General features: G+C 50.7%; 2 protein-coding genes across 10 annotated transcripts; both read left to right on the forward strand.

The window, feature by feature from the left end:
• The first annotated feature begins 163 nt into the window (after nt 1-163).
• Nucleotides 164-11951, forward strand: CCHCR1 (coiled-coil alpha-helical rod protein 1). Of its 8 annotated transcripts, none has more exons than XM_017640246.3 (18): nt 164-372; nt 1470-1536; nt 1612-1825; nt 3075-3378; nt 4393-4556; nt 4645-4780; nt 4972-5082; nt 5295-5444; nt 6021-6131; nt 6241-6347; nt 8427-8539; nt 8706-8751; nt 8905-9041; nt 9166-9354; nt 9443-9544; nt 10389-10540; nt 10684-10813; nt 11060-11951. In XM_017640246.3, the coding sequence occupies exons 2-18, from the start codon at nt 1521-1523 to the stop codon at nt 11170-11172; spliced, it is 2295 nt and encodes a 764-aa protein (XP_017495735.3). In that variant the 5' UTR covers nt 164-372; nt 1470-1520; the 3' UTR covers nt 11173-11951. The 8 variants fall into 8 exon arrangements, with proteins under 8 accessions (XP_017495735.3, XP_073080132.1, XP_073080130.1 ...); XM_073224031.1 differs by having other exon boundaries at nt 167-372; nt 1612-1741; nt 10642-10813; nt 11060-11948; XM_073224029.1 differs by having other exon boundaries at nt 169-325; nt 10642-10813; nt 11060-11946.
• A 929-nt stretch (nt 11952-12880) lies between these two features.
• Nucleotides 12881-15416, forward strand: PSORS1C2 (psoriasis susceptibility 1 candidate 2). 2 transcript variants are annotated; one of them, XM_073224447.1, is made up of 3 exons: nt 12881-12898; nt 13180-13279; nt 13783-15416. In XM_073224447.1, the coding sequence occupies exons 2-3, from the start codon at nt 13225-13227 to the stop codon at nt 14136-14138; spliced, it is 411 nt and encodes a 136-aa protein (XP_073080548.1). In that variant the 5' UTR covers nt 12881-12898; nt 13180-13224; the 3' UTR covers nt 14139-15416. The 2 variants fall into 2 exon arrangements, with proteins under 2 accessions (XP_073080548.1, XP_036882788.1); XM_037026893.2 differs by lacking the exon at nt 12881-12898 and having other exon boundaries at nt 12961-13279.
• Nucleotides 15417-18847: the final 3431 nt, after the last annotated feature.

The raw sequence follows: 18847 nt of genomic DNA on the forward strand, positions 1-18847 counted from the left end.
CGAGCCCGCCCCCCGTGCCGTTCCTGATTGGCCAATCCCTTTGTCTTCCTCCATTGCATTGGGCGGTGCTATGGGAGGATCCCTGATCTCCCGCCTCCCGCTTTTCCTGATTAGTTCACAAATTTTCCCGGGTTCCAGAAGTTGGGAGGAGCCGCCAGGGCGCGGAGATGCCCCGAACGTCTTAATTGGGCCCGGCTTCAGACACGACTGCGCCTCCGTACACCCCTTCCCGTCATCCTTCCGGGGTGAAACAGCTTTATTGTCCCGTCGGGCTGCCCGCTTTGCGCAGGCGCGGTTGGGGGCGGAGGCCGCGCCCCGTAGCTAGGTGAGGGGGTGTGGCCACAGGACAGAGGGAGGGACTTCTCGTGCTGGGTAAGGGGCGTATGGAGGAGTCAGTTGGGGATGGGAAGGGGCTGAGAGGAGAGTTCCGGGGTGGGCTCGGAGGTTCCTAGAGGGAGAGGGGCGCAGAGGCCGGGTAAAGACACAGATGAAGTGGTCAGAACAACCTTAGAGTTCAGGGTCCAGCGGGGTGAATTCTCAGGCGTATCTTGGGTTGGCGGGTGGGGGGCAGACTGAGCGCCAGCTAGAGTGCAAGGAGGCGAGAGCAGGCTATTGGGTTGAGAGATGAGGATGAGAGTGAGAACCAGAATAATTCCTTCAGGAAAAAAGATTGGGATGTAGCGAGGGGGATAGGAAACCCAAATTGGGGGGGAAATAGATGAATTCAGATGGGAGGGTGGGGAGATCCTGAAGAGCACTCTCTATGCTCTAGGACTCTTGGACAGTGGAGGGTTGGGGGACAGGGATGGGAGCTGAGGGCATAGTAGAGAGACACTTAGAGAAAAGTTACCAGAAGGGTTTGGATGAAATGTCAGGAAGCTAGCTTTTCTGCCGAGGGGTCTAGGCTGCTTGGATTCCCAGGGGTCCTGGGGGGATACCTCCTGGCCTACATGTGGCCACATTCATCTGGGGCTAGGTCTTGGGCTAGTGCTTTATTAGGGAAGGACTCAGGAGTCATGGCTTGGTGGTGTGTGGATGGGCTTCCCGTAGGCCTTGCTGAGCAGTAGAGAGAACTCTGGAGATTGGGCTCACAGCCCTTGCACTGCATACCTCCTTTCTCACCTCCAACCAGGAACAGCAGAGACCGTAGAAACTTGAGGAGGGTAAAGGCATTGCCCAGCATCCTAAAACTATGAGTAAAGCCTGCAAGCTCCCTCTCAGCCTGTCTTAGTACACTCCCTCCATTTCATGGTTAACCAGTGCCATCGTTCTATCAGGATCCAGGTTGGGTCAGGCAAGTGATCTTTAGGTGTTTCCTACTTCTTTTGGGAAGTAGGAAAAGAGGAACTAAAAGTCAGATGCACCTGGCTGCTTTTTTAAGGATTATGACTTTGTTATTGTAGGAATTTTCTTTTTGGAAGGTGGCCTGAGAATTGAATTGGAGTGACCTTGTTTCTCCTGTTTTCCAGGGGAACATAGAAGGCTGGACACAGAATCTAGAAACTTCAAATAATGTGGAGATGTTTCGACCTTCAGGTTAGTGAGGCTGGGCAATGGGATTAGTGATTGTCTCCCTAGGAAACTGACCATTTTTGTCCTGTGATTCCTCAGGTTCCACTGGGCTGATTCCCCCATCCCACTTCCAAGCTCATCCCCTTCCAACTCTGCCAAGAATGGCTCCCTCCTGGGTCTCAGACATTCCCCCGGTCCAACCTTCAGTCCATCAAGATGGCTCAGAGAGGTGGGCAGACAACTGGAGACCTCAGGCGATCAAGTGGGAACAGGATGTTTCTGGTGATGAGAAGGGGCCAGGGCGAAGAGGCAGGTAGGGATCCATGGTTGTGTTTTCTCAGGCTTGCTTTCCAGTGACCCTTCATCACTGAAATAGATTCCTTATTCTTAGTGCCATAATTTGTTCATTTTTGCATAATCATTGATGGTTGCCTTCAATGCACACAAAAAAAGGCAAGTTTGCTAGGTGCTACGGATGGGGATAAATATGAATGAGCAATCCTGATACCCAGGAATTTAAAATCCCAAGGGAAAAGACAGATTGATCAACAGCCAATTGTAAATAAGCATAGCCTAAGGCAAGATGAAGAGATGTGAACTAGGAGTATAGACTGTACTGTGGATTCATTCTGATGGAACCCACACCATTTGAGCTGGCCATTTATTTGTGGGTGTTTTGTCTGTAAAAATGCCTATTCTTAATCTTGACGTTTCATGTGTGTCTTTTCCCAAATATACTGGAATATTGTTCTGCCATTTTGCTCTGGAGTGGGATTGCAGATGGGTCCACCTTGGGCCCCATCCAGGAGGAAGGAGCATGATGACCAAAAGAGAGCAGTGGGTGTTAGGAGATGGAGACTCTGTTCCTAATTTAGTTAACAGCTAGGGGTCCTTTGGCTAGTCACTGAATTTCTCGAGGTTACAGATCCCTGCTGCTTATGAAAAAAGTCCGGTGGTTCTGGGCCTTAGTGAGGCAGCTGTGATGAGAGCCATGTTCTAAGCTGGTTTAAATTTAATGACACCAGTAAATTGTGTTCTCCAAAGGTTGGGATTATGTAGTTTTTTGTCTTCTCGGACTCCTTCCTTATACAGTATATCTGACATTCAACATATGCTTTTAGCTAGCACCTGGTCTCACCCTGTTGCTACTGGAAGCCATGGCATCCCATTCTACACACCTCCCTCAAACTCTTGCTTGCTGTTGTCAGAATTCAGAAGTCTCTGTTTGTCTTCCACTCTCTCCAGTTTAGAATTTGTGGCCTAATAATGTGCACATTTGATGTTTAACATATCTTCCTGTATATAGCTGTCCTGAAATCATGTTCCATGATCTTAGCTAGCCTTTAGGTTCTGTGAGCCCAGACAGTAGACCTAATATGCTTAGTAGGGCCATGATAAATGATCGTGGTGATGGAAATGCAGAGGTCTGTCTGCATGGCCCAGCTTCATCTCCCCATCTCTCCACACAGGAGCAGAGGGATCCTCTTCTCCTGTCTCCATCTATGCCCTTGACCACCCTCCCAACACCAGAGACAGGTCTCATCTGTGCTATGTCTTTGAAGGTCCATGGAGCTGCATGGGTCACAGGCCCTGAGCCAACAGGCTGAGCTGATCTCTCGACAGCTCCAAGAGCTGCGGCGATTCGAGGATGAGGTCCGGGTCCTGCGGGAGACCTCACTACAGCAGAAGATGAGGCTGGAGGCCCAGGCCATGGAGCTGGAGGCTCTGGCACGGGCAGAGAAGGCTGGCCGAGCTGAGGCCGAGGGCCTGCGTGCTGCCTTGGCTGGGGCTGAGCTTGTCCGAAAGAACCTGGAAGAGGGGAACCAGCGGGAACTGGAGGAGGTTCAGAGGTTGCACCAAGAACAGGTGAATGTGGGAGAGGGAATGGTTCTGCTTCACAATGGTGAGCTGAGCAGTAGCTTCCCAGCAAGTATCAGGTATTGCAGAAAAGGTCTCCACTAGCAGTGGAGTGATAAGATGGTGGTGAAGATGAAAAAATAGGTGACCTGGAAAGAGAGAGAACTAGGGTCTTTTGGTCTTATTCAGATTGTACGTTCCCCAGGAGGTCAGGTGACATCCCTCCTCTTGAAGCCCTCCTCTCCCTTACAGCCATTCCCCTCCTTCACTGGCCTCCCAACTCCTTCAGTGTCCCCCATACCCTTACCATGAGGTGAGAAATGGACAAGATTCCTACCTTCCTAGAGCTTCCTTTTGAATGGGGTGTGGCAGTTAGGTAGCTCTTGCTGAAGTAAGATCATTTCTGGTGGTGAGTGCTAGGGCATGAACAGGTGACAGGACAGAGCAGGTGGTAGGGAGGGGTTGTGGGGCCAGTGAGATATTCCCGAGGAGGCGACTTCACCTGAGAGCCTAGGAGTTCAGAGAATCCTAGCATTCTGGTAGACTGAGGTGGGAAAGAGCTGGCTTGTTGTGGTGAAGAAGTGGGTGCTGTGGCTGGAGTGGAGGGAGAGCTGTAAGAGCTTAGCTCAGAGAAGCAGGTAGAGGCCAAGGCACAGTGACTGCAGGAGAGGGAAGAAGCTGGATTTGTTCTGAATGCCATAGTGAGCCTCTGGAGGTGTTCAAAGACCGTCAGGAGTTTGTTGGTCATTGTCCAGGCCAGAGATTTGCGTGGCTTACCTCAGGTTGGGTGCAGTGGAGATAAAGTTGAAGATATGTTTTGTGGGAAGACTTGATGGTAGCTGCTGCTGGATCAGAGGGTGATGAGTGGGTGAGTGAGGAGCCCTGTGCAGCTGGGTGATTTATTGAATTGCCCTATAAAGCCACAGGAAGTGGAGTGAAGGGTAGGGCCAAAGCAGGGGTGGATTTGGAAAGCCCAGATGTAGGAGTGAGCTTACCCCTGCTGAGCTCTCTCTTTCTCTGCAGCTCTCCTCCCTGACAAAGACTCACCAGGAGGCTCTTTACAGTTTGACCAACAAAGCTGAGGGCTTGGAGAGGTCTCTGAATAGTCTGGAAACCAGGAGGGCAGGGGAAGCCAAGGAGCTGGCCATGGCCCAGAAGGAGGCTGAGCTGCTGCGGAAGGAGCTGAGGTCAGTGGCAGGGTGGCTGGAGGACTGCCTGGAGGTTGGTGAGTGAGGGTGCCCCCTGATGGCTACCCTGTTCCCACCCCAATCCCAGCAAGACTCAAGAGGACTTGAAGGCGCAGGTGACCTTGGTTGAGAACCTAAGGAGATATGTGGGGGAGCAAGTCCCTCCTGAAATCCACAGCCAGACATGGGAATCAGAGCGACAGGAGCTTCTAGAAAATGTGCAAGTGAGAGAGTGCAGCGTGTATCTGTGCAGGGCCAAGGGTGGGACGGGAGGGCTTATGCTCAGGGCCTGGGAGAGGGGTGGGCCCTGGAGAGGAGCTCTGTTCTCAAAAGAGAAGGCAGTGGGGTCAAGGGCTGCACTGTCTTGGAGGCCCTGCAGCGGTGGTGGCTATGCTCCCTGCCTTTGCCACTGCAGCACTTGCAGGAGGCCCGGGACGGCCTGCATACCACGGTGGAGCTGCTGCAGGTGCGAGTGCAGAGCCTCCTGCACATCCTCACCATGCAAGAGGAGGAGCTAGCCAGGAAGGTAGGCCCCCACTCTGGGCCCCTCACCCCCAGGTGCTTCCCTGTGGGCAGGAGGGGTTGGTGTGCAGCCAGAACCTGCCAGCATCTTCCTCTCCGAGGATACCTCTTCTGGCTGTGGCTCCTGTTGCTTGGGCAGGACAGAAAAAAAACCCCACCTCTTTCTTCTGCTCCTCCAGGAGCCCACACTACCGCCCCCCTTCTTCCACCTTGCAGGTTCAACCTTCAGATTCCCTGGAGCTGGAATTCACCAGGAAGTGCCAGGCCCTGCTGAAACAATGGCGGGAGAAGGTGTTTGCCCTCATGGTGCAGCTAAAGGCCCAGGAGCTGGAGCACAGAGGACATGTGCAGCAGCTGAAGGGACAGGTCACTTGGCTCCTCCCCATATTTGCCTCCTAGCTCCTTGCTTATTATATGAGGAGTGGTATTTATTCAGCAAAGATTTATTAGAGGTTATCATGTGCTTGGAAGACAGCCTTGAACAAAGACAGTCAAGTACCTGTTCTCATGGAGCTTTTATTCTGGAGCAGAGAGACACAATAAGGAAGCAGATGATTGTATCATGTCAAGTAATTTATATGTGCTTTAAAGAATAATGTGAAAGGTAGTGTGACAGTGAGACACCATGGGGTTGGCCAGCTTTAGGTAGGATGGTCAGGAATGGTCTTCCTGAGGAGGTGACAGTGTCCCAGGATGGGTGGCATGGGCAGAGGGTCATGGGTCCTTATGGGTGAGTCCCAGGGTGGGTCAAGGTGTGGGCACATGGAAGGAACATGCTTCTGGAAGAAACCTGAAGTCAGACTCTATTCTCAGGATCCTGAGCTTCTTGTCTGCCTGCATGGTGTTCTTTCAGAGAACTCTGCACCTGCCCCTTCACTTCCAGTGCCCCCACACAGCTTTCGGCTCTAGCCGCACCCTGCCTGGCCTCCTCTCCTCCCACAGTTGACAGAGCTCCAGGAAATAACTGCAGCCCAGAGTCAGGAGCAGGCCATCCTGCAGCGTTCCCTGCAGGACAAAGCCGCAGAGGTGGAGGTGGAGCGGATGGGTGCCAAGGTCAGTGTGTGAGACAGGCAGAGGCTAAGGGAAGGCAGGACATCCCTGGCCTGGGTGTGTGGGCCCGAGCCCTGGGAGGGAACCCTTCACTTCACTGCATCCTTTCCAGGCCTTGCAGATGGAGCTGAGCCGGGCTCAGGAGGCCCGGCAGCGGCAGGAACAGCATAGTGCCATGACTGAGGGGCACCTGAAGCTTGTGGCCGGTGCTGTCAGCAGGTATTGGGTGGAGTGTGGGTGGAGTAGTATTTCTGCTTCCCCAGTTGCCTGGGCGCCTTGGAGTTTAAGAGTCCCCAGCTAGAGGGCCTGGAAAGCTGGCAGCTACAGGTATTTATTCCTGTAGAGTCCCTATGGTTACTTTTCCTGGGACAGCCCCCTGCACATTTACACCAGGGTCACTTGTTAGGACTCCTGCTGTGAATTTGGCTGGAGGTGAGATGTGCTTCCTACTGTAGTGCTGTCTACCTGGGAGGCGTTCCACCCTCAGTGTTCAAGGATGAGGCATGTGGAGACTTGATCTTTTTGTCTGTAATATTCTATGCATGCTCTATCTAGTTGGAAATGAATGTAATCTATTTATTTTACAGCTGTACCCCTACTGGTTTACTAGATATTCCATCTAAAAATGTATGCCAATTTCCTTCTCAATCAATTGCCAGCTGTGTCTCTCCTACCAACTTCCTAGGTGTTTCCTTCCTAACTCTTGGGAAGACTTATAGGAAGACCTGTAAGGAGAATGTGAGCTTCCTCACATTGGTAACAAGCCCTTCTCAGCTTCAGGTGCTGGAGTCCTGAGGTGGTCCTTGCAGAACCCCTAGCACAGTGCCTGCGTTGTCTTCTGAGCCTGTAAATGTTTCCTGTTACCATGACGCTATTCTTGATGGATGACAAGAATTTTAGATTTAGTAAACTTGTGGTACAGGTTGGGTCCTTGCCCACTATCCCCTTCCGTTGGATTTGTACCTTGAGGACTAATTTAACTTAAAAAGTTATGAAAAGTTTCAAACATGCATGGGATTAGAGGGACTAGTTAGGATGAACCACCTCCCAGATTGAACCCATTGCATGTGTCTTTTACCTTCAGGAGAACAGAAAGATATCCTGCGGGTAGGGTTTTACTTTGGCTCCAGGACATCACTGAAATGGTTCTTGCTAATGATTTATTGCCAAAGAAGCCCACAAGGTTCAAAATTCAAAACAAGCCAACTAAGATTTTTGCCAAGTTTGTTAGGTAATCTCTATGGCTTGGGGACCTTATCAGAAAATGGCTTTAATAAGAGCCATGGTGGGTGTTGGAAGCACCTGCTCAAGTCATTTTCAGATAAAAATGATCTCTGCTGTGCTGCTAGGGATACACCTTTCAGCCTTTGTCCACTTGTTTTCCATTGGCACAGACAGGGACTCTCCCAGGGAGCTGCAGCCCTGCCCCTGGATGCTGCCTTAGCCTTTCTCCCAGGGGCCTGTTTAGGCCTCTCAGCTTTCATGAGCCATACCGGTTGTACTTCGAGCACAGCCAGCTGGTGAAGGACACGGACCTGGCCTTCAGTGGTATCGGAAGTTGGAGAGGATAGCTGATCTCTGATGCATACATAATAGGGATCAAAAAACAGGTTGTGAGAAATAAGCTTTGTAGGTTGCTTGAAAAGATACAAAGTCATTAATGCCTTGTTGGTGTGATGGCCCCTTAGAACAGTTATGGAAACAGCAGGCTTTGTTCCTTAGGAAAGCATACATAAGTTCATACTCCCCACACATGGTGTACAATACCAGTAGGGTCCTAAAGCCTAGAGATGCATCCATGGGCCTGCAGGTGAAAAAGTCTAAGTCAGCTAGAGATTAGCCAGCCTTATGGCACTCAATTTAAGCCCCTGCAGAGTTTTTTTTATTGAACCCTTTACTCTAATGGCATTTGGGCCCAGATAAGGTATAACCCCATGAACCTCAGTGTTTCTACTGCAGGGCTGTAATTAAAGACGCTGACTGCTAGGGCCCAGATGAGAGGCTTACTGTAGGTTCACTGAATAGCTGTATTTTCTTATGAGCAATTGGATTATGTTTATCTGACAATCACTAAATGGCTTACGCTCTCAGGTTTTCTTCTTGTATCAACAGAGAAGCTCAGACACGACTGATAGCGCAAAAAGTTGGGCCTCCTACCCTTGGCTTCAGCATTTTTTTCCTGCTCCGATTTTCCCTCCCCTGCTTTCCCCAGTACAAGATAGCGTGAGTTGTCCCTGCTAGGCAGGTCAAGTCCTGTTGGGAATGAGGTGAGGTTGAAGCATCAGTGACCTTCTCCAGCTTTCAGACCTGGCTCCAGGACACCGCGGCTGAGGTGGAACAGGCTGCAGCCCGGCTGCCCAGCCTCAGCAGCCGAGTCAGCTATGCTGTCCGCAAGGTCTACACCATTCGGGGTGGGTAGGACTAGTGCCAGATGTACTCCATTGCTGTCCCCCAGCCCACACCCACCCTCCTGCCCCCTCACCAGCCCGTGCATCTCTTTCCTTTATCCCCACCCGAGGTTTCCCCTTTTCTTCCCCACTAACTTGTCTCTCTTGCTCTCTGCCTTTTCTCCCCTAGGTCTAATGGCTCGAAAACTGGCCCTTGCTCAGCTGCGCCAGGAGAGGTGAAGGTTGGGGCACTTGGAGGTGGATCTGGGGAGAAAGGGGGCTTTCAGGTGTTGGTTGCTGGGACCCAAAATAGGACTGAGGAGGGGTGAGGGCTTTGGGCTCAGGCAGCTGGTGATTTCCCCTGACTTTGTTACTCTTCCTTGTCCCAGCTGCCCTCTACCCCCACCAGCCATGGATGTGAACCTTGAGTTGGAGCAGCTGCGGGAAGAACGGAACCGTCTGGATGCAGAACTGCAGCTGAGTGCCCACCTCATCCAGCAGGAGGTGGGCCTGGCCCAGCAGCAAGGTATGCTTGGTCCTGGAGTCACCCGGAGTCACTGAGCTTGAGCAGAGCCAGAGGATGGAAAGGAAGAGGTAAGAGCTGGAGCCTCGGGTGTGGATAGGCCTGAGTGTGAGCCACCTCTTCTCAGGGGAGGCGGAGCGGCAGCGGCTAAGTGAGGTTGCCCAGCAGCTGGAGCAGGAGCTGCAGCGGACGCAGGAGTCCCTGGCCAGTGTGGGGTTGCAGCTGGAAGCGGCCCGCCAGGGCCAGCAGGAGAGCACAGAGGAGGCTGCCGGTCTCCGGCAGGAGCTGACCCAGCAGCAGGAGCTTTGTGGGCAAGGTGTGCAGGGTGGACAGGCATACACTGGAAGGTTGACGGGCCTCTAGCCAAGGCCCCCCGACACACTCCATCTTCATCTTCACCCCAGCTCTGCAAGAGAAGGTGGCCGAAGTGGAAACGCGGCTACGGGAACAGCTCTCAGAAACAGAAAGGAGGCTGAGTGAGGCTCGGAGGGAACAGGCCAAGGCTGGTAAGGTCTGGCAGGGTGGACTGTGGGCTTCTAGCAGGAAGGTCATGGTGTTGACACATAGACTATTCTTAAAACTTTTTTTAAAGCCTTTTTTGAAGTACGAAACTAATGAAGTTGTCAAGGAGTGGTGTAGATGAATCCTCACGTGGTGTACACACCTGCATAGCCAGCGCCCAGATCTTATACCAGCCCCTGACCAGCCTGGAGCCCCTGAGCTGCTCCCAGTGACTCCCCTTCACAAAGGCAGCTGCCATCCCCATACCTCACACCAACTATCTCGTCCAACTTTTTATTAGGAAAAATGTCAAACACCTAGACAATTAATAGAAGTGTGTAATGAATACTCACATACCTTCTCCAGCCCAATGCAGCAGCTATTAACCATTTGCTCCATTTCCTCTCTAACTGTATATACATACACATTGATATATACATTGTTTTGGAATCATTTAAAGTAAATTGCAAATATTGTGAGTGTTCAGCTGTCTCTCCTATGAAGAGGAAATTTTCCTACTACCTCAATACCATTGTCACACTTTAGGAAAGTGAACATTAATTGCATACAATCTAATATCCAGTCTATATTCAGGTTTTCCCTGAGGGATGCCACAAGGTTCGGGGATGGGGAAGATACTTTGGGTTCACAGATTCTTTGGATCCTAGAGCATCAGCCATCCCTCCCACCATACAGAAGAGACTGAGAGCCACAGAGTGGAAGTGGCTTCCCTGAGTCATAGAGCTGGGGACCCAGTATTAGCCTGTCATCCCAGTCTTGTTTTCAATGTGTCTGGCTGCCTCTATGCTGCTCCACACCTGTGCCCTCTGTGTCTTGGCTTCCCCACAGTAGTCTCCCTGCGCCAGATACAGCACAAAGCCACCTGGGAAAAGGAGCGGAGTCAAGAGCTCAGACGTCTGCAGGAGGAGGCCTGGAAGGAGGAGGGACTGCGGCTGACCCAGCGCTTGCAGCATCTGGAGAGGGATAAGGACCTCATGCTGGTAGGGAAAGGCGGAGGCCACGGCCTGCCTGGGGAGAAGTATAGGAAGAGGAAGGGGTGGCTCTGCCTGGGCTAGGTGGCGTGTAACACTCTCCTTCCCAGGCCACCTTGCAGCAGGAAGGTCTCCTCTCCCATTACAAGCAGCAGCGACTCTTGGCAGTTTTGCCTTCCCTACTGGATAAGGGGAAATCTGTGGAGCCCAGCCTCAGGCCCTCAGGGTCTCCAGCTTCTCTACTTCCAGCAATGGCACCCTCTTCCAGGGAGTCCATAAAAGGTAATGGTCTCCATAGGAAGGGACAGATGGGGACACTTCAGGAATCTGCTCTGGACACTCTTGAACACATGACTATTGTTCTCTGCTACCCTTGGAGGCCAGCAGCCTCTCTTATCCATGACCATCTTGGACCAGAGAACCTTTCCCCTCACAACCCTTACATCCTTTGGCAGGCCTGCTCGCTGCATGGCCACCACCACAACCTTCTCTTGTCTGACTCCCATCCTTTGGGGTCTTCTTTCCCAGGATCCCTCTCTGTCCTGCTTGATGACCTGCAGGGCTTGAGCGAGGCCATTTCCAAAGAGGAAGCTATTTCTCAAGGAGACAACCAGAACTCTCCTGCAACAGTCTGCCAGTGAGGAGCAGAGTATGCTGGGCATCTAGGAGCTCCAGGGGGTCAGAAGGATCTTGGAGAAGTGGTAGGGGTTGGGGGGTGGGGATCCAGCCCTGTCTTCTTTCCTATCCAGCTGCCCTTGGGGACAACTGGCCACCAACATGTCTGAATTCTCTTGTGGCTCAATAAAGATGATGACAGTGGGAGCCATTGTTTGAACATGTTGTCTTGGGAATCTAAAGGAATTCTCCCTGCAGCCATCTCTTCCCAGGGAATGTGAGGGGGGTGCCACCCAGATCTAATGGTACCTTTTTCAAAATTCCTTTCCTGGCTGCTTGGGAAGTGTTTTTTTGAGAAGCTGCAGGTTTTCTTTATTCTCAATTTCTTTTTTAAAACTCTTTACTTCTGGAAGATGATCAGTGCCAGGAGGGAAGAGTATAAAACATTTACTTAGCAGGACTCTTAGAGCCAGGCAGCATCCTAGCCCAGGGGCCACAGTGGTGGGCTTGACGGGCAGGTTTCTGTCCCTATGGTACTTACTAGTATGACAGATAGACATGGACAAACGCGAATGGACAAACGGGTGTTGCAAATGATAACAAGTGCTATGAAAGGCAAATAAATCATAGTGATGTGGTAGAACCTGGCTTTGGGGGCAGGTGTTTGAAGAGGTAACAGGAAAGGGGACAGTGTCTCTCTGAGGAGATCGGAAGGAGGTGAGCAAGCAGTGCAGCCATCTGGAGAGGAGCTCCTGGGTAGGATTCTGCAGTGAGACCACGAATTAGGGATGCAGCCACAAAATTCAATTGGTGTGTTTAAGAGAGATGGAGTTATAGATGTTGGGGGGATGAGGAGTGGGAGCAGGGAGGCCAATGAGGAGGGTGCTGGGAGGTGGGGGAGGGGGCGATCCAGGATGGGGCGGCGGTCTGCATTTGGCTTGCAGGGCTGGGGGGAGAGGAACAAAGGCTTCCAAGTGAGCCACAGAGGGACAATGATGTCCCTTACTGTCAAGGAACAGACCAGTTGCGGAACATCCTGCGGGGGAAGAGAGTTCTGTTTTTGAGCCATTGCTTCTGAGAGGCTCGTTTAGGCCTCCAGGCAGAGGAGGCATTCTTGAGGAAGAAGTCTCTCTGAGAGACTTAGACAAGACTTGGACTGAGATCTAAAGGACCAGGGGATGCGCAGTGGGCAAAGAGAGGTGTTGCCCAGGACCAGAGGGGCTGTAGGGGCAGTGAGGGGGAGTCCAGAGGGTGCAGGGAAGGGCTGCAAAGACAGAGTTGAGGCAGCTTCTTCCTGAGCCTCTGTGGCCCTGACTGATGGAACCAGTTTGGGGTGGGAAGGAATCAGGATGTCCTCACATTTCCTTCTTCGCCTGAAGTTATCCCAGATGGCTCCTGGATGAAATTCCAAGGATGTCACTGCTGGGGAGGGTCCCTGTGTGCCTGAAGAAGGTACATGCTGGATGGAGCACAGCATGCCTGGGTCCTGAGGGGGCCCAAACTCCAAAGAAAGAATTGAGTCCCAAGGCCAAGTCTTCAAAGGGGTAGGGGGAGGCTCCAGCAACTAGCTAAGACCAAATTAGCTGCCTCCCAGTTGTTCAAAGGGAGCCGCTCTGTCCCTCCCTGCTAGGCGTCCTGCTTTCTGGCCCTGTAATTACACTGCTTCCCCACGCGTGGTTTGGTCCCATTCCTTGGCTTCCAAAGGCTTCGAGGGATGGAAGGTGGAAGTCCCTGTGGTTATAGAGATGACAGGTGGGTACTGATTGCTGCAGAGTGTGTGTGGAGGAGGATGTGAAAACAAGGGACGGGTAACCAAGGTCTAGGTCATCGATAGAGCCAAGGTGGCCGGGTCCTGAGCTGAGGGGCTAAAATGAGGGACGCTGCTGTCAGAGGTTACACATCAGCCATTGCCTTCCAAACTGGTTTGACCAGTTAGGTTCTGATGGGGTTCCTGGTGTCACTGGGCTGGCCTCTCCCCAGAGATTGGCTTCCTCCTTTCCCTCCTCCCCTATAAAGCCTCTTGGGGTTCCTAGGCACCCAGAATCAGCCCACCCTTGGGTTTAGAGGCCAAGACAGCCATGATGCTCAACTGGAAGCTGCTGGGGATCCTGGTCCTTTGCCTGTATGCGGAAGGTATGCTGGGACTAGAGGCCTAGGAGACCAATTTGGGGTGATGGATTGGTCAAATGAGGAAAAGGGGAAGTGAATTGGGGGCATAGGGATGGGAGGAGCTTCTGGAAATCCACAGATTTGGGGTGATCAGAAGTGAAGGGGTTGCAGGTGATGGAGGAAGGTACATTTTAGCTCAGAATAAATGTTTAGCTCAGGGTATATACCGCTTTGGGGTTGTAGGCCATCAAGGGGGCCATGCCAGTGGGATATCCCAACCAGGGCTGGATGGAGCTTATATGGGGGGGTCCTGTCAGTTAAGTTAATGGTTAAGGATAGCATTTTCATGTCGTTTTAAGATCACTTGCTATTTTGTAAATGTGTGGAGAGCTCTGAGAATTACTTCTGAGGTTTGTGGGATCAGCTGTGGTCCATCCCAGAGAGGCTGTACCCCCTGGGTTTGCAGCTGTGGGGGTGTGGATATCTGGCCGTCACCACCTTTTACTTTTGTCTTTCCTCCCCTACAGGCATCTCAGGCAGCGGAGACCACCCGTCTCTCCCACCCATGGAAGCTGGAGAGGAGGAGGGCTCCTCAGCATTGCCTCAGGGCCCCCCAATCCCTGGTAACCCCTGGCCAGGGGTACCCTCTCTCTTTGAGGACCCTCCACTTTCAGGCCTCAATCGTCCCTGGAGAGACCTGCCTGAATCTGGAGTCTGGCCTCCTGAGCCCCCCAGAACTGATCTCCCTCAACCTCCCCAGCCTGATGACCCCTGGCTAGCAGGACCCCAACCTCCAGAAAATCCCTGGCCACCTGCCCCTGAGGTGGACCACAGATCTCAGGAGGAGCCAGACCTTGACCCACTCCGGGAAGAGTATAGATAACAGGATTCTGGCTTTCTGGGCCTCCTGGCAGGGTGCACTCAAGCCTGTCTACCCTTCCAATTCCCCTTAAGTTCTCCCCAATTGAGCCTAGCTCCTTACATCCCTTCCTCATTCCTTCAATTTTATTGTGGAATCCTGAAGGTGTCATTCTCACTGTTTTCTGTCCCTCCTGAGATCTGTATTTAGCCCCCGCATTGCCCCTCCTTTTTTCTCCGACAGCTCAAGTGTACACCTCTACCACAAGCCCGGTATCTGCCTCCCACCTCCTCTTCCTCACCCCTGGGGCTCCTGGGGCAGGGCTGGTAGCACTGTGCTGTCTGCTGCCACCTGGTGGCCAACAGGGGACAATGATGGTGCTTTCATGAAATTGATAAGTAAAAACCGTGTTTTCTTAATTTTGAATCTAGGCAGCTTCTTTGCCAGTGTAGGATTTGAATATTCAGATGTCCTCTTCAGAGCTACTAACCTACAAAGATCTGGAAGTATTTGAGTTTCTTTTGTGCCCATATCCAATAAGGTTGTGGAGCTCAGCAGGAAGGGTGTTGGAAAAGTAACTATCAGAGCTACAAAGAAATTCAGACCCACATTTCTCCCGTTCTGGGACTCCTGTTTTGGAGAATGAGAAACCAAGTTACGTCTCTCTTTAATAGCTTATGGTTTGAATACTGCTGGGGCATGAAAACTTTCCTAGGGGCATGTGGGCAGGACCAAGTTTTAAGGGGATCAATTTCCAGAAGTATATGTGTCCCTTCCTAAAACGAATGTGCCTGAGGATTGTGTTCTCTTTTTCCACCTGCCTCCATCAACAAGCCACTCTTCTCCCACTGGACAAAGGCCCAGCTTTCTCACACACCCAGAGTGCTCTTCCTGGAGCTGCCAAACAAAAGTCAATGGGAAAAAAAACAAGCCCTTTCCAGCTCATTAAGATATACATGTTCAAAATCAAAGTACTTTTCTGTTTAATCATTGTCAATATTTGAAGTTTAGATAACTGTGTCTTGTAATAATTGTAATTATAAATTCATTGCAGAATAACTGTTTTCAACACTTGGAGCTTTATGGCCACAGGAAATAAATTTCAACTTACATATCTTTGTTACAAAGATATATCATTTATTAAAAGGGTGTTAATGTATATGAAAATGTTATGGTATTATATTCCATCTATACATTTAAAAGAGTGATGTGACTTTTAATATTGTAAGTATTAACAATTCCCTGGAAAGCATACCCTTTGTAGTATTGAAACATGATTAAAAATGTTAACTGTTAAAAAAAGATGTTAACTGTTGACTTAAAAATGTGTAAGGGGTACACAGTTTTTCAAAATTCTTTAAGGCAATATTTTAAGCAGGGAAGTTTGAAGGGCAGGAGCCGAGAGCCCAATGGCCTAAGTCAATCAAGTGGCTGACCAAGGTGTGGTTGAAGAGGGGCTAAAAAATTGAGGGTGTGTTACCTTAACATTCACCCCTTAGGAGGCAAATGTGTTTATGTGGTAACTCCCGTCAAAACCTGTATGTGACTGGTTTGAAAAATTAAAAAAAACCCTCCTAAGTGTAGAGTTTAGAAATCAGCTAGACAGACTACGTAAGAGTCATAAGGGTGAGTCTAGTGATTTGGGCCTCAAAGTGGGCTATGTTCACGACTCAGTCACTTTCTTATACCCTTAATACGTCCCCAGTGCCGGGTGCTATAGGAGAATATAAAGAATAAAAATATACAATTCCCACTCTCAGGAAGTTTAAAATTAGGCCCGGGAAGACAGGATTTACATGCAAAGTTAAGCAGCGTCACAAGGATGCATGTAACTAAATAACTATATGTGTAAGCAGCAGGGTACTAATAGCCTTGGCCGTAATCGCTGTGACCTCAGAAGAGAGTCACGAGGAGCTAGACTGGCCAGCGGAGGCCCTCGGGAGGCGGCCGGAAGCTCGCAAGAAGGCCGCAGGCTGCGCGGCGCGGGGACGCTCAGGGAGTGCGTAGGGGACCGGGCGGGGCTCCCGCGACGGCGCAGGCGCGGAAGCTGCTCGAGGCCCGCTTCCTCCCGGATCCGCCTTTCGCCCGTGCACTCGGCAGGCGTTGGCATTTACCTCTGAGTGCGCCGTGCCCGCAGCCTGAGTCGGCCTTATCTTCCCACCAGAGCTTTGTGCCTTCAGCGACGCCTCTCCCCACTCTCACCCACACCAATGCTGCGCGCCTCCCCAACTAGGCCCGAAGCTCTAGGGGGCGGAGGCGGTTCTGCACGAGTCGTCTCGGATCCCTTCCCCATTTTGATGCCCTCTGCCGCCGAGTGTGCGCTCATTCCCAGCAGCCCCACTTGTACTTGGACTGCTGAGGCATAGGAGCGCTGGAAGCACGTGGAAATGTTTCTTCCCTACAACCTCACTCCCCAGCTCGCCCACTTTTTGGATGACTGACAAATATGCGGGTATTAACCCTCCAGGCCGCGGAGCCCAAGATGACCTATAGGAGACTGCCTGGATTCCTCCCAGGTCCCGCTTCTCACTGTCGCTTCCCACTTCTCCCTCCCGACCCTCGCAGGTATTTCTACTGCGCATGTGCTGTGTGGGCACGCTTGCCAAATGCCCTACAGATTAAGATCCCACTTAATTTGCATAATAACCCTATCATCTCCATTTAAGAGAAAGGAAAAACTGGCCTGGAGAGGTACAGTGACAGGCTAGGCCATATGTAGTGGGCAAAGGGTAGACCTGGATTTAAATTCATGTCTGTCCTTTGACAATCACTTCAAACTACATTTCCCATCTCTTTATTCATCTGTATAACCTAGACTCGGAATACAGTGCCTGGGCCTTCATAGACACTTAACAACTTGTATTAGAGATTTCCAGAGAAACAGAACCAATAGAAAATATATGGATTATTATAGGAATTGGCTTTTGAGATTTTGGAGGCTGAGAATACCCACGATTTGCTGTCTGCAAGCTGAACACTCAGGAGTCAGAGCAATAATTCAGTCTGAGTCCAAAGGCCTGAGAACCAGGGGAACTGATGGTGTAAATCCCAATCTGAGTCCTAAAGCCCAAGAGTCAGGGAGCTGATGAATTAAGTCCTGGTTTGAATCCAAATGACTAGGAACTAGTAGCGCCGATGCCCAGGAGTAGGAGATGGATATCCCAGCTCAGAGAGCAAATTACCCTTTCTCCACCTTTTGTTCTAATCAGCCCTCTCAGATTGGATGGTGCCCACTTGCACTGGTGAGGGTGATCATCTTTACACAGTTCACCCCTTCAAAGGCTAATCTCTTCCAGAAACATCCTCACAGACACACCCAGAAATAATGTTTCACCAGCTCTCTGGGCATCCCTTAGCCCAGTCAAGTTAACCATTACATATGTATTTTATGAGTGGTTGTATTCATTAATGAATGTTTGGGCAACAGGAAGTAGTCTGAGATGGTTAGAGTGAAGAGTTTATAACCTGGAGAAGAGGGTGATACTGTTGAACAGGTAGATTCGGGGAAATCAGGGAAGGTGTAGATGCCAGGCTCAGGAGCTCATATCTGAAAGTCTCCTCTGACAGAACTGTGCCAGGCAGCACACACACATGTCTGGTTGTACCTGTGGCAGGCAGGTATGGGGTAGAAGGGAAGAAGGAAGTCTGGACCCCTTAAGGGGACCTGCAGCAACCATCCAATCAGTGAAATGGAGTTCCTTGGGAATGAAAAGAGAAAATTCTGAAAGGAGAGAGAAAATGAGGGAAAAGAACCGAGTCGCTGATGTGGGTCAAGCAAGGTCTAGGGTTCTCTATATTGTATTATCTTATTTAATTTCCACAACATATGCTGCTTTCCACGTATTCCTCCCCTTCCTTGTAAAGTATGAGAGTATGCCTTACTTCTCTCCCAGGAAGTGTTCAACAGAGAAAATTATTAGCCCCATTTCACAGATGAGGAAACTTCTGCTGAAGAGGTAACTCACCGGTGCAGACATAACACAAGTGCCAAAGTCAAGATGATGCAGAACTGCTGGGCTCCAACCAGTTCTTCCCAGTTTGACATAACAGGCGGGTGAGTGGGAGAGAGAAGGGGGAGTCATGAGGTTATTGGAGATTTTAATACCTATTAATATACAGCAGGTGTTGGCGCTCAAACATGAGTGAGTTTATGAGCTGGGGAAGAGATTGAGTGGGACTGGATGGTATGGAGGATCAATGCAGGGCAACCCATTGTGCCAGCTGCTCTGTTCAGATTAGACAATGCTGATCCTTCCTCATCTGCCTTGGCTGAGCTCACCTAGCAGTGAATGCGGTGGGAACACTGCTGCATCTCCTGTCAACATGGAGTCAGATAATTAAATGATAGAATAGGATCACAGATTTAGAGAACAATAGCTCAGTATCTTGGACATGGCAGGTACTCAGCAAAAGCTTGGTCAATGAAAGAAAAGCACCTAGAACTAGTATTGTGGTACAATCTAATTATGGAAGCTGCGTTACCTTGAGAAAGCATTGGGCACAGCCCTCAGCCTTTGGGCAGGAAAATAATGTGTTTGAACTTAATAGAAGAGATGGTTGTCTACTCTTCTTTGAAGCTCTCTAGGCAGGGAAGCTCCAAACCACTCATTTGTTTCTCCATCTGCCCTTATGACAATCATTTATTGAGCATCTACTGTTCGGGGTGCTAGATGATGGTGACAGTCCCAGGAAGCAGTTTCAGTCCTCCCTTCCCTCAAGGCGCTCTGTGTCTA

Source organism: Manis javanica, chromosome 16 (assembly GCF_040802235.1).
Source record: "Manis javanica isolate MJ-LG chromosome 16, MJ_LKY, whole genome shotgun sequence".
Classification (NCBI taxonomy): domain Eukaryota; kingdom Metazoa; phylum Chordata; class Mammalia; order Pholidota; family Manidae; genus Manis; species Manis javanica.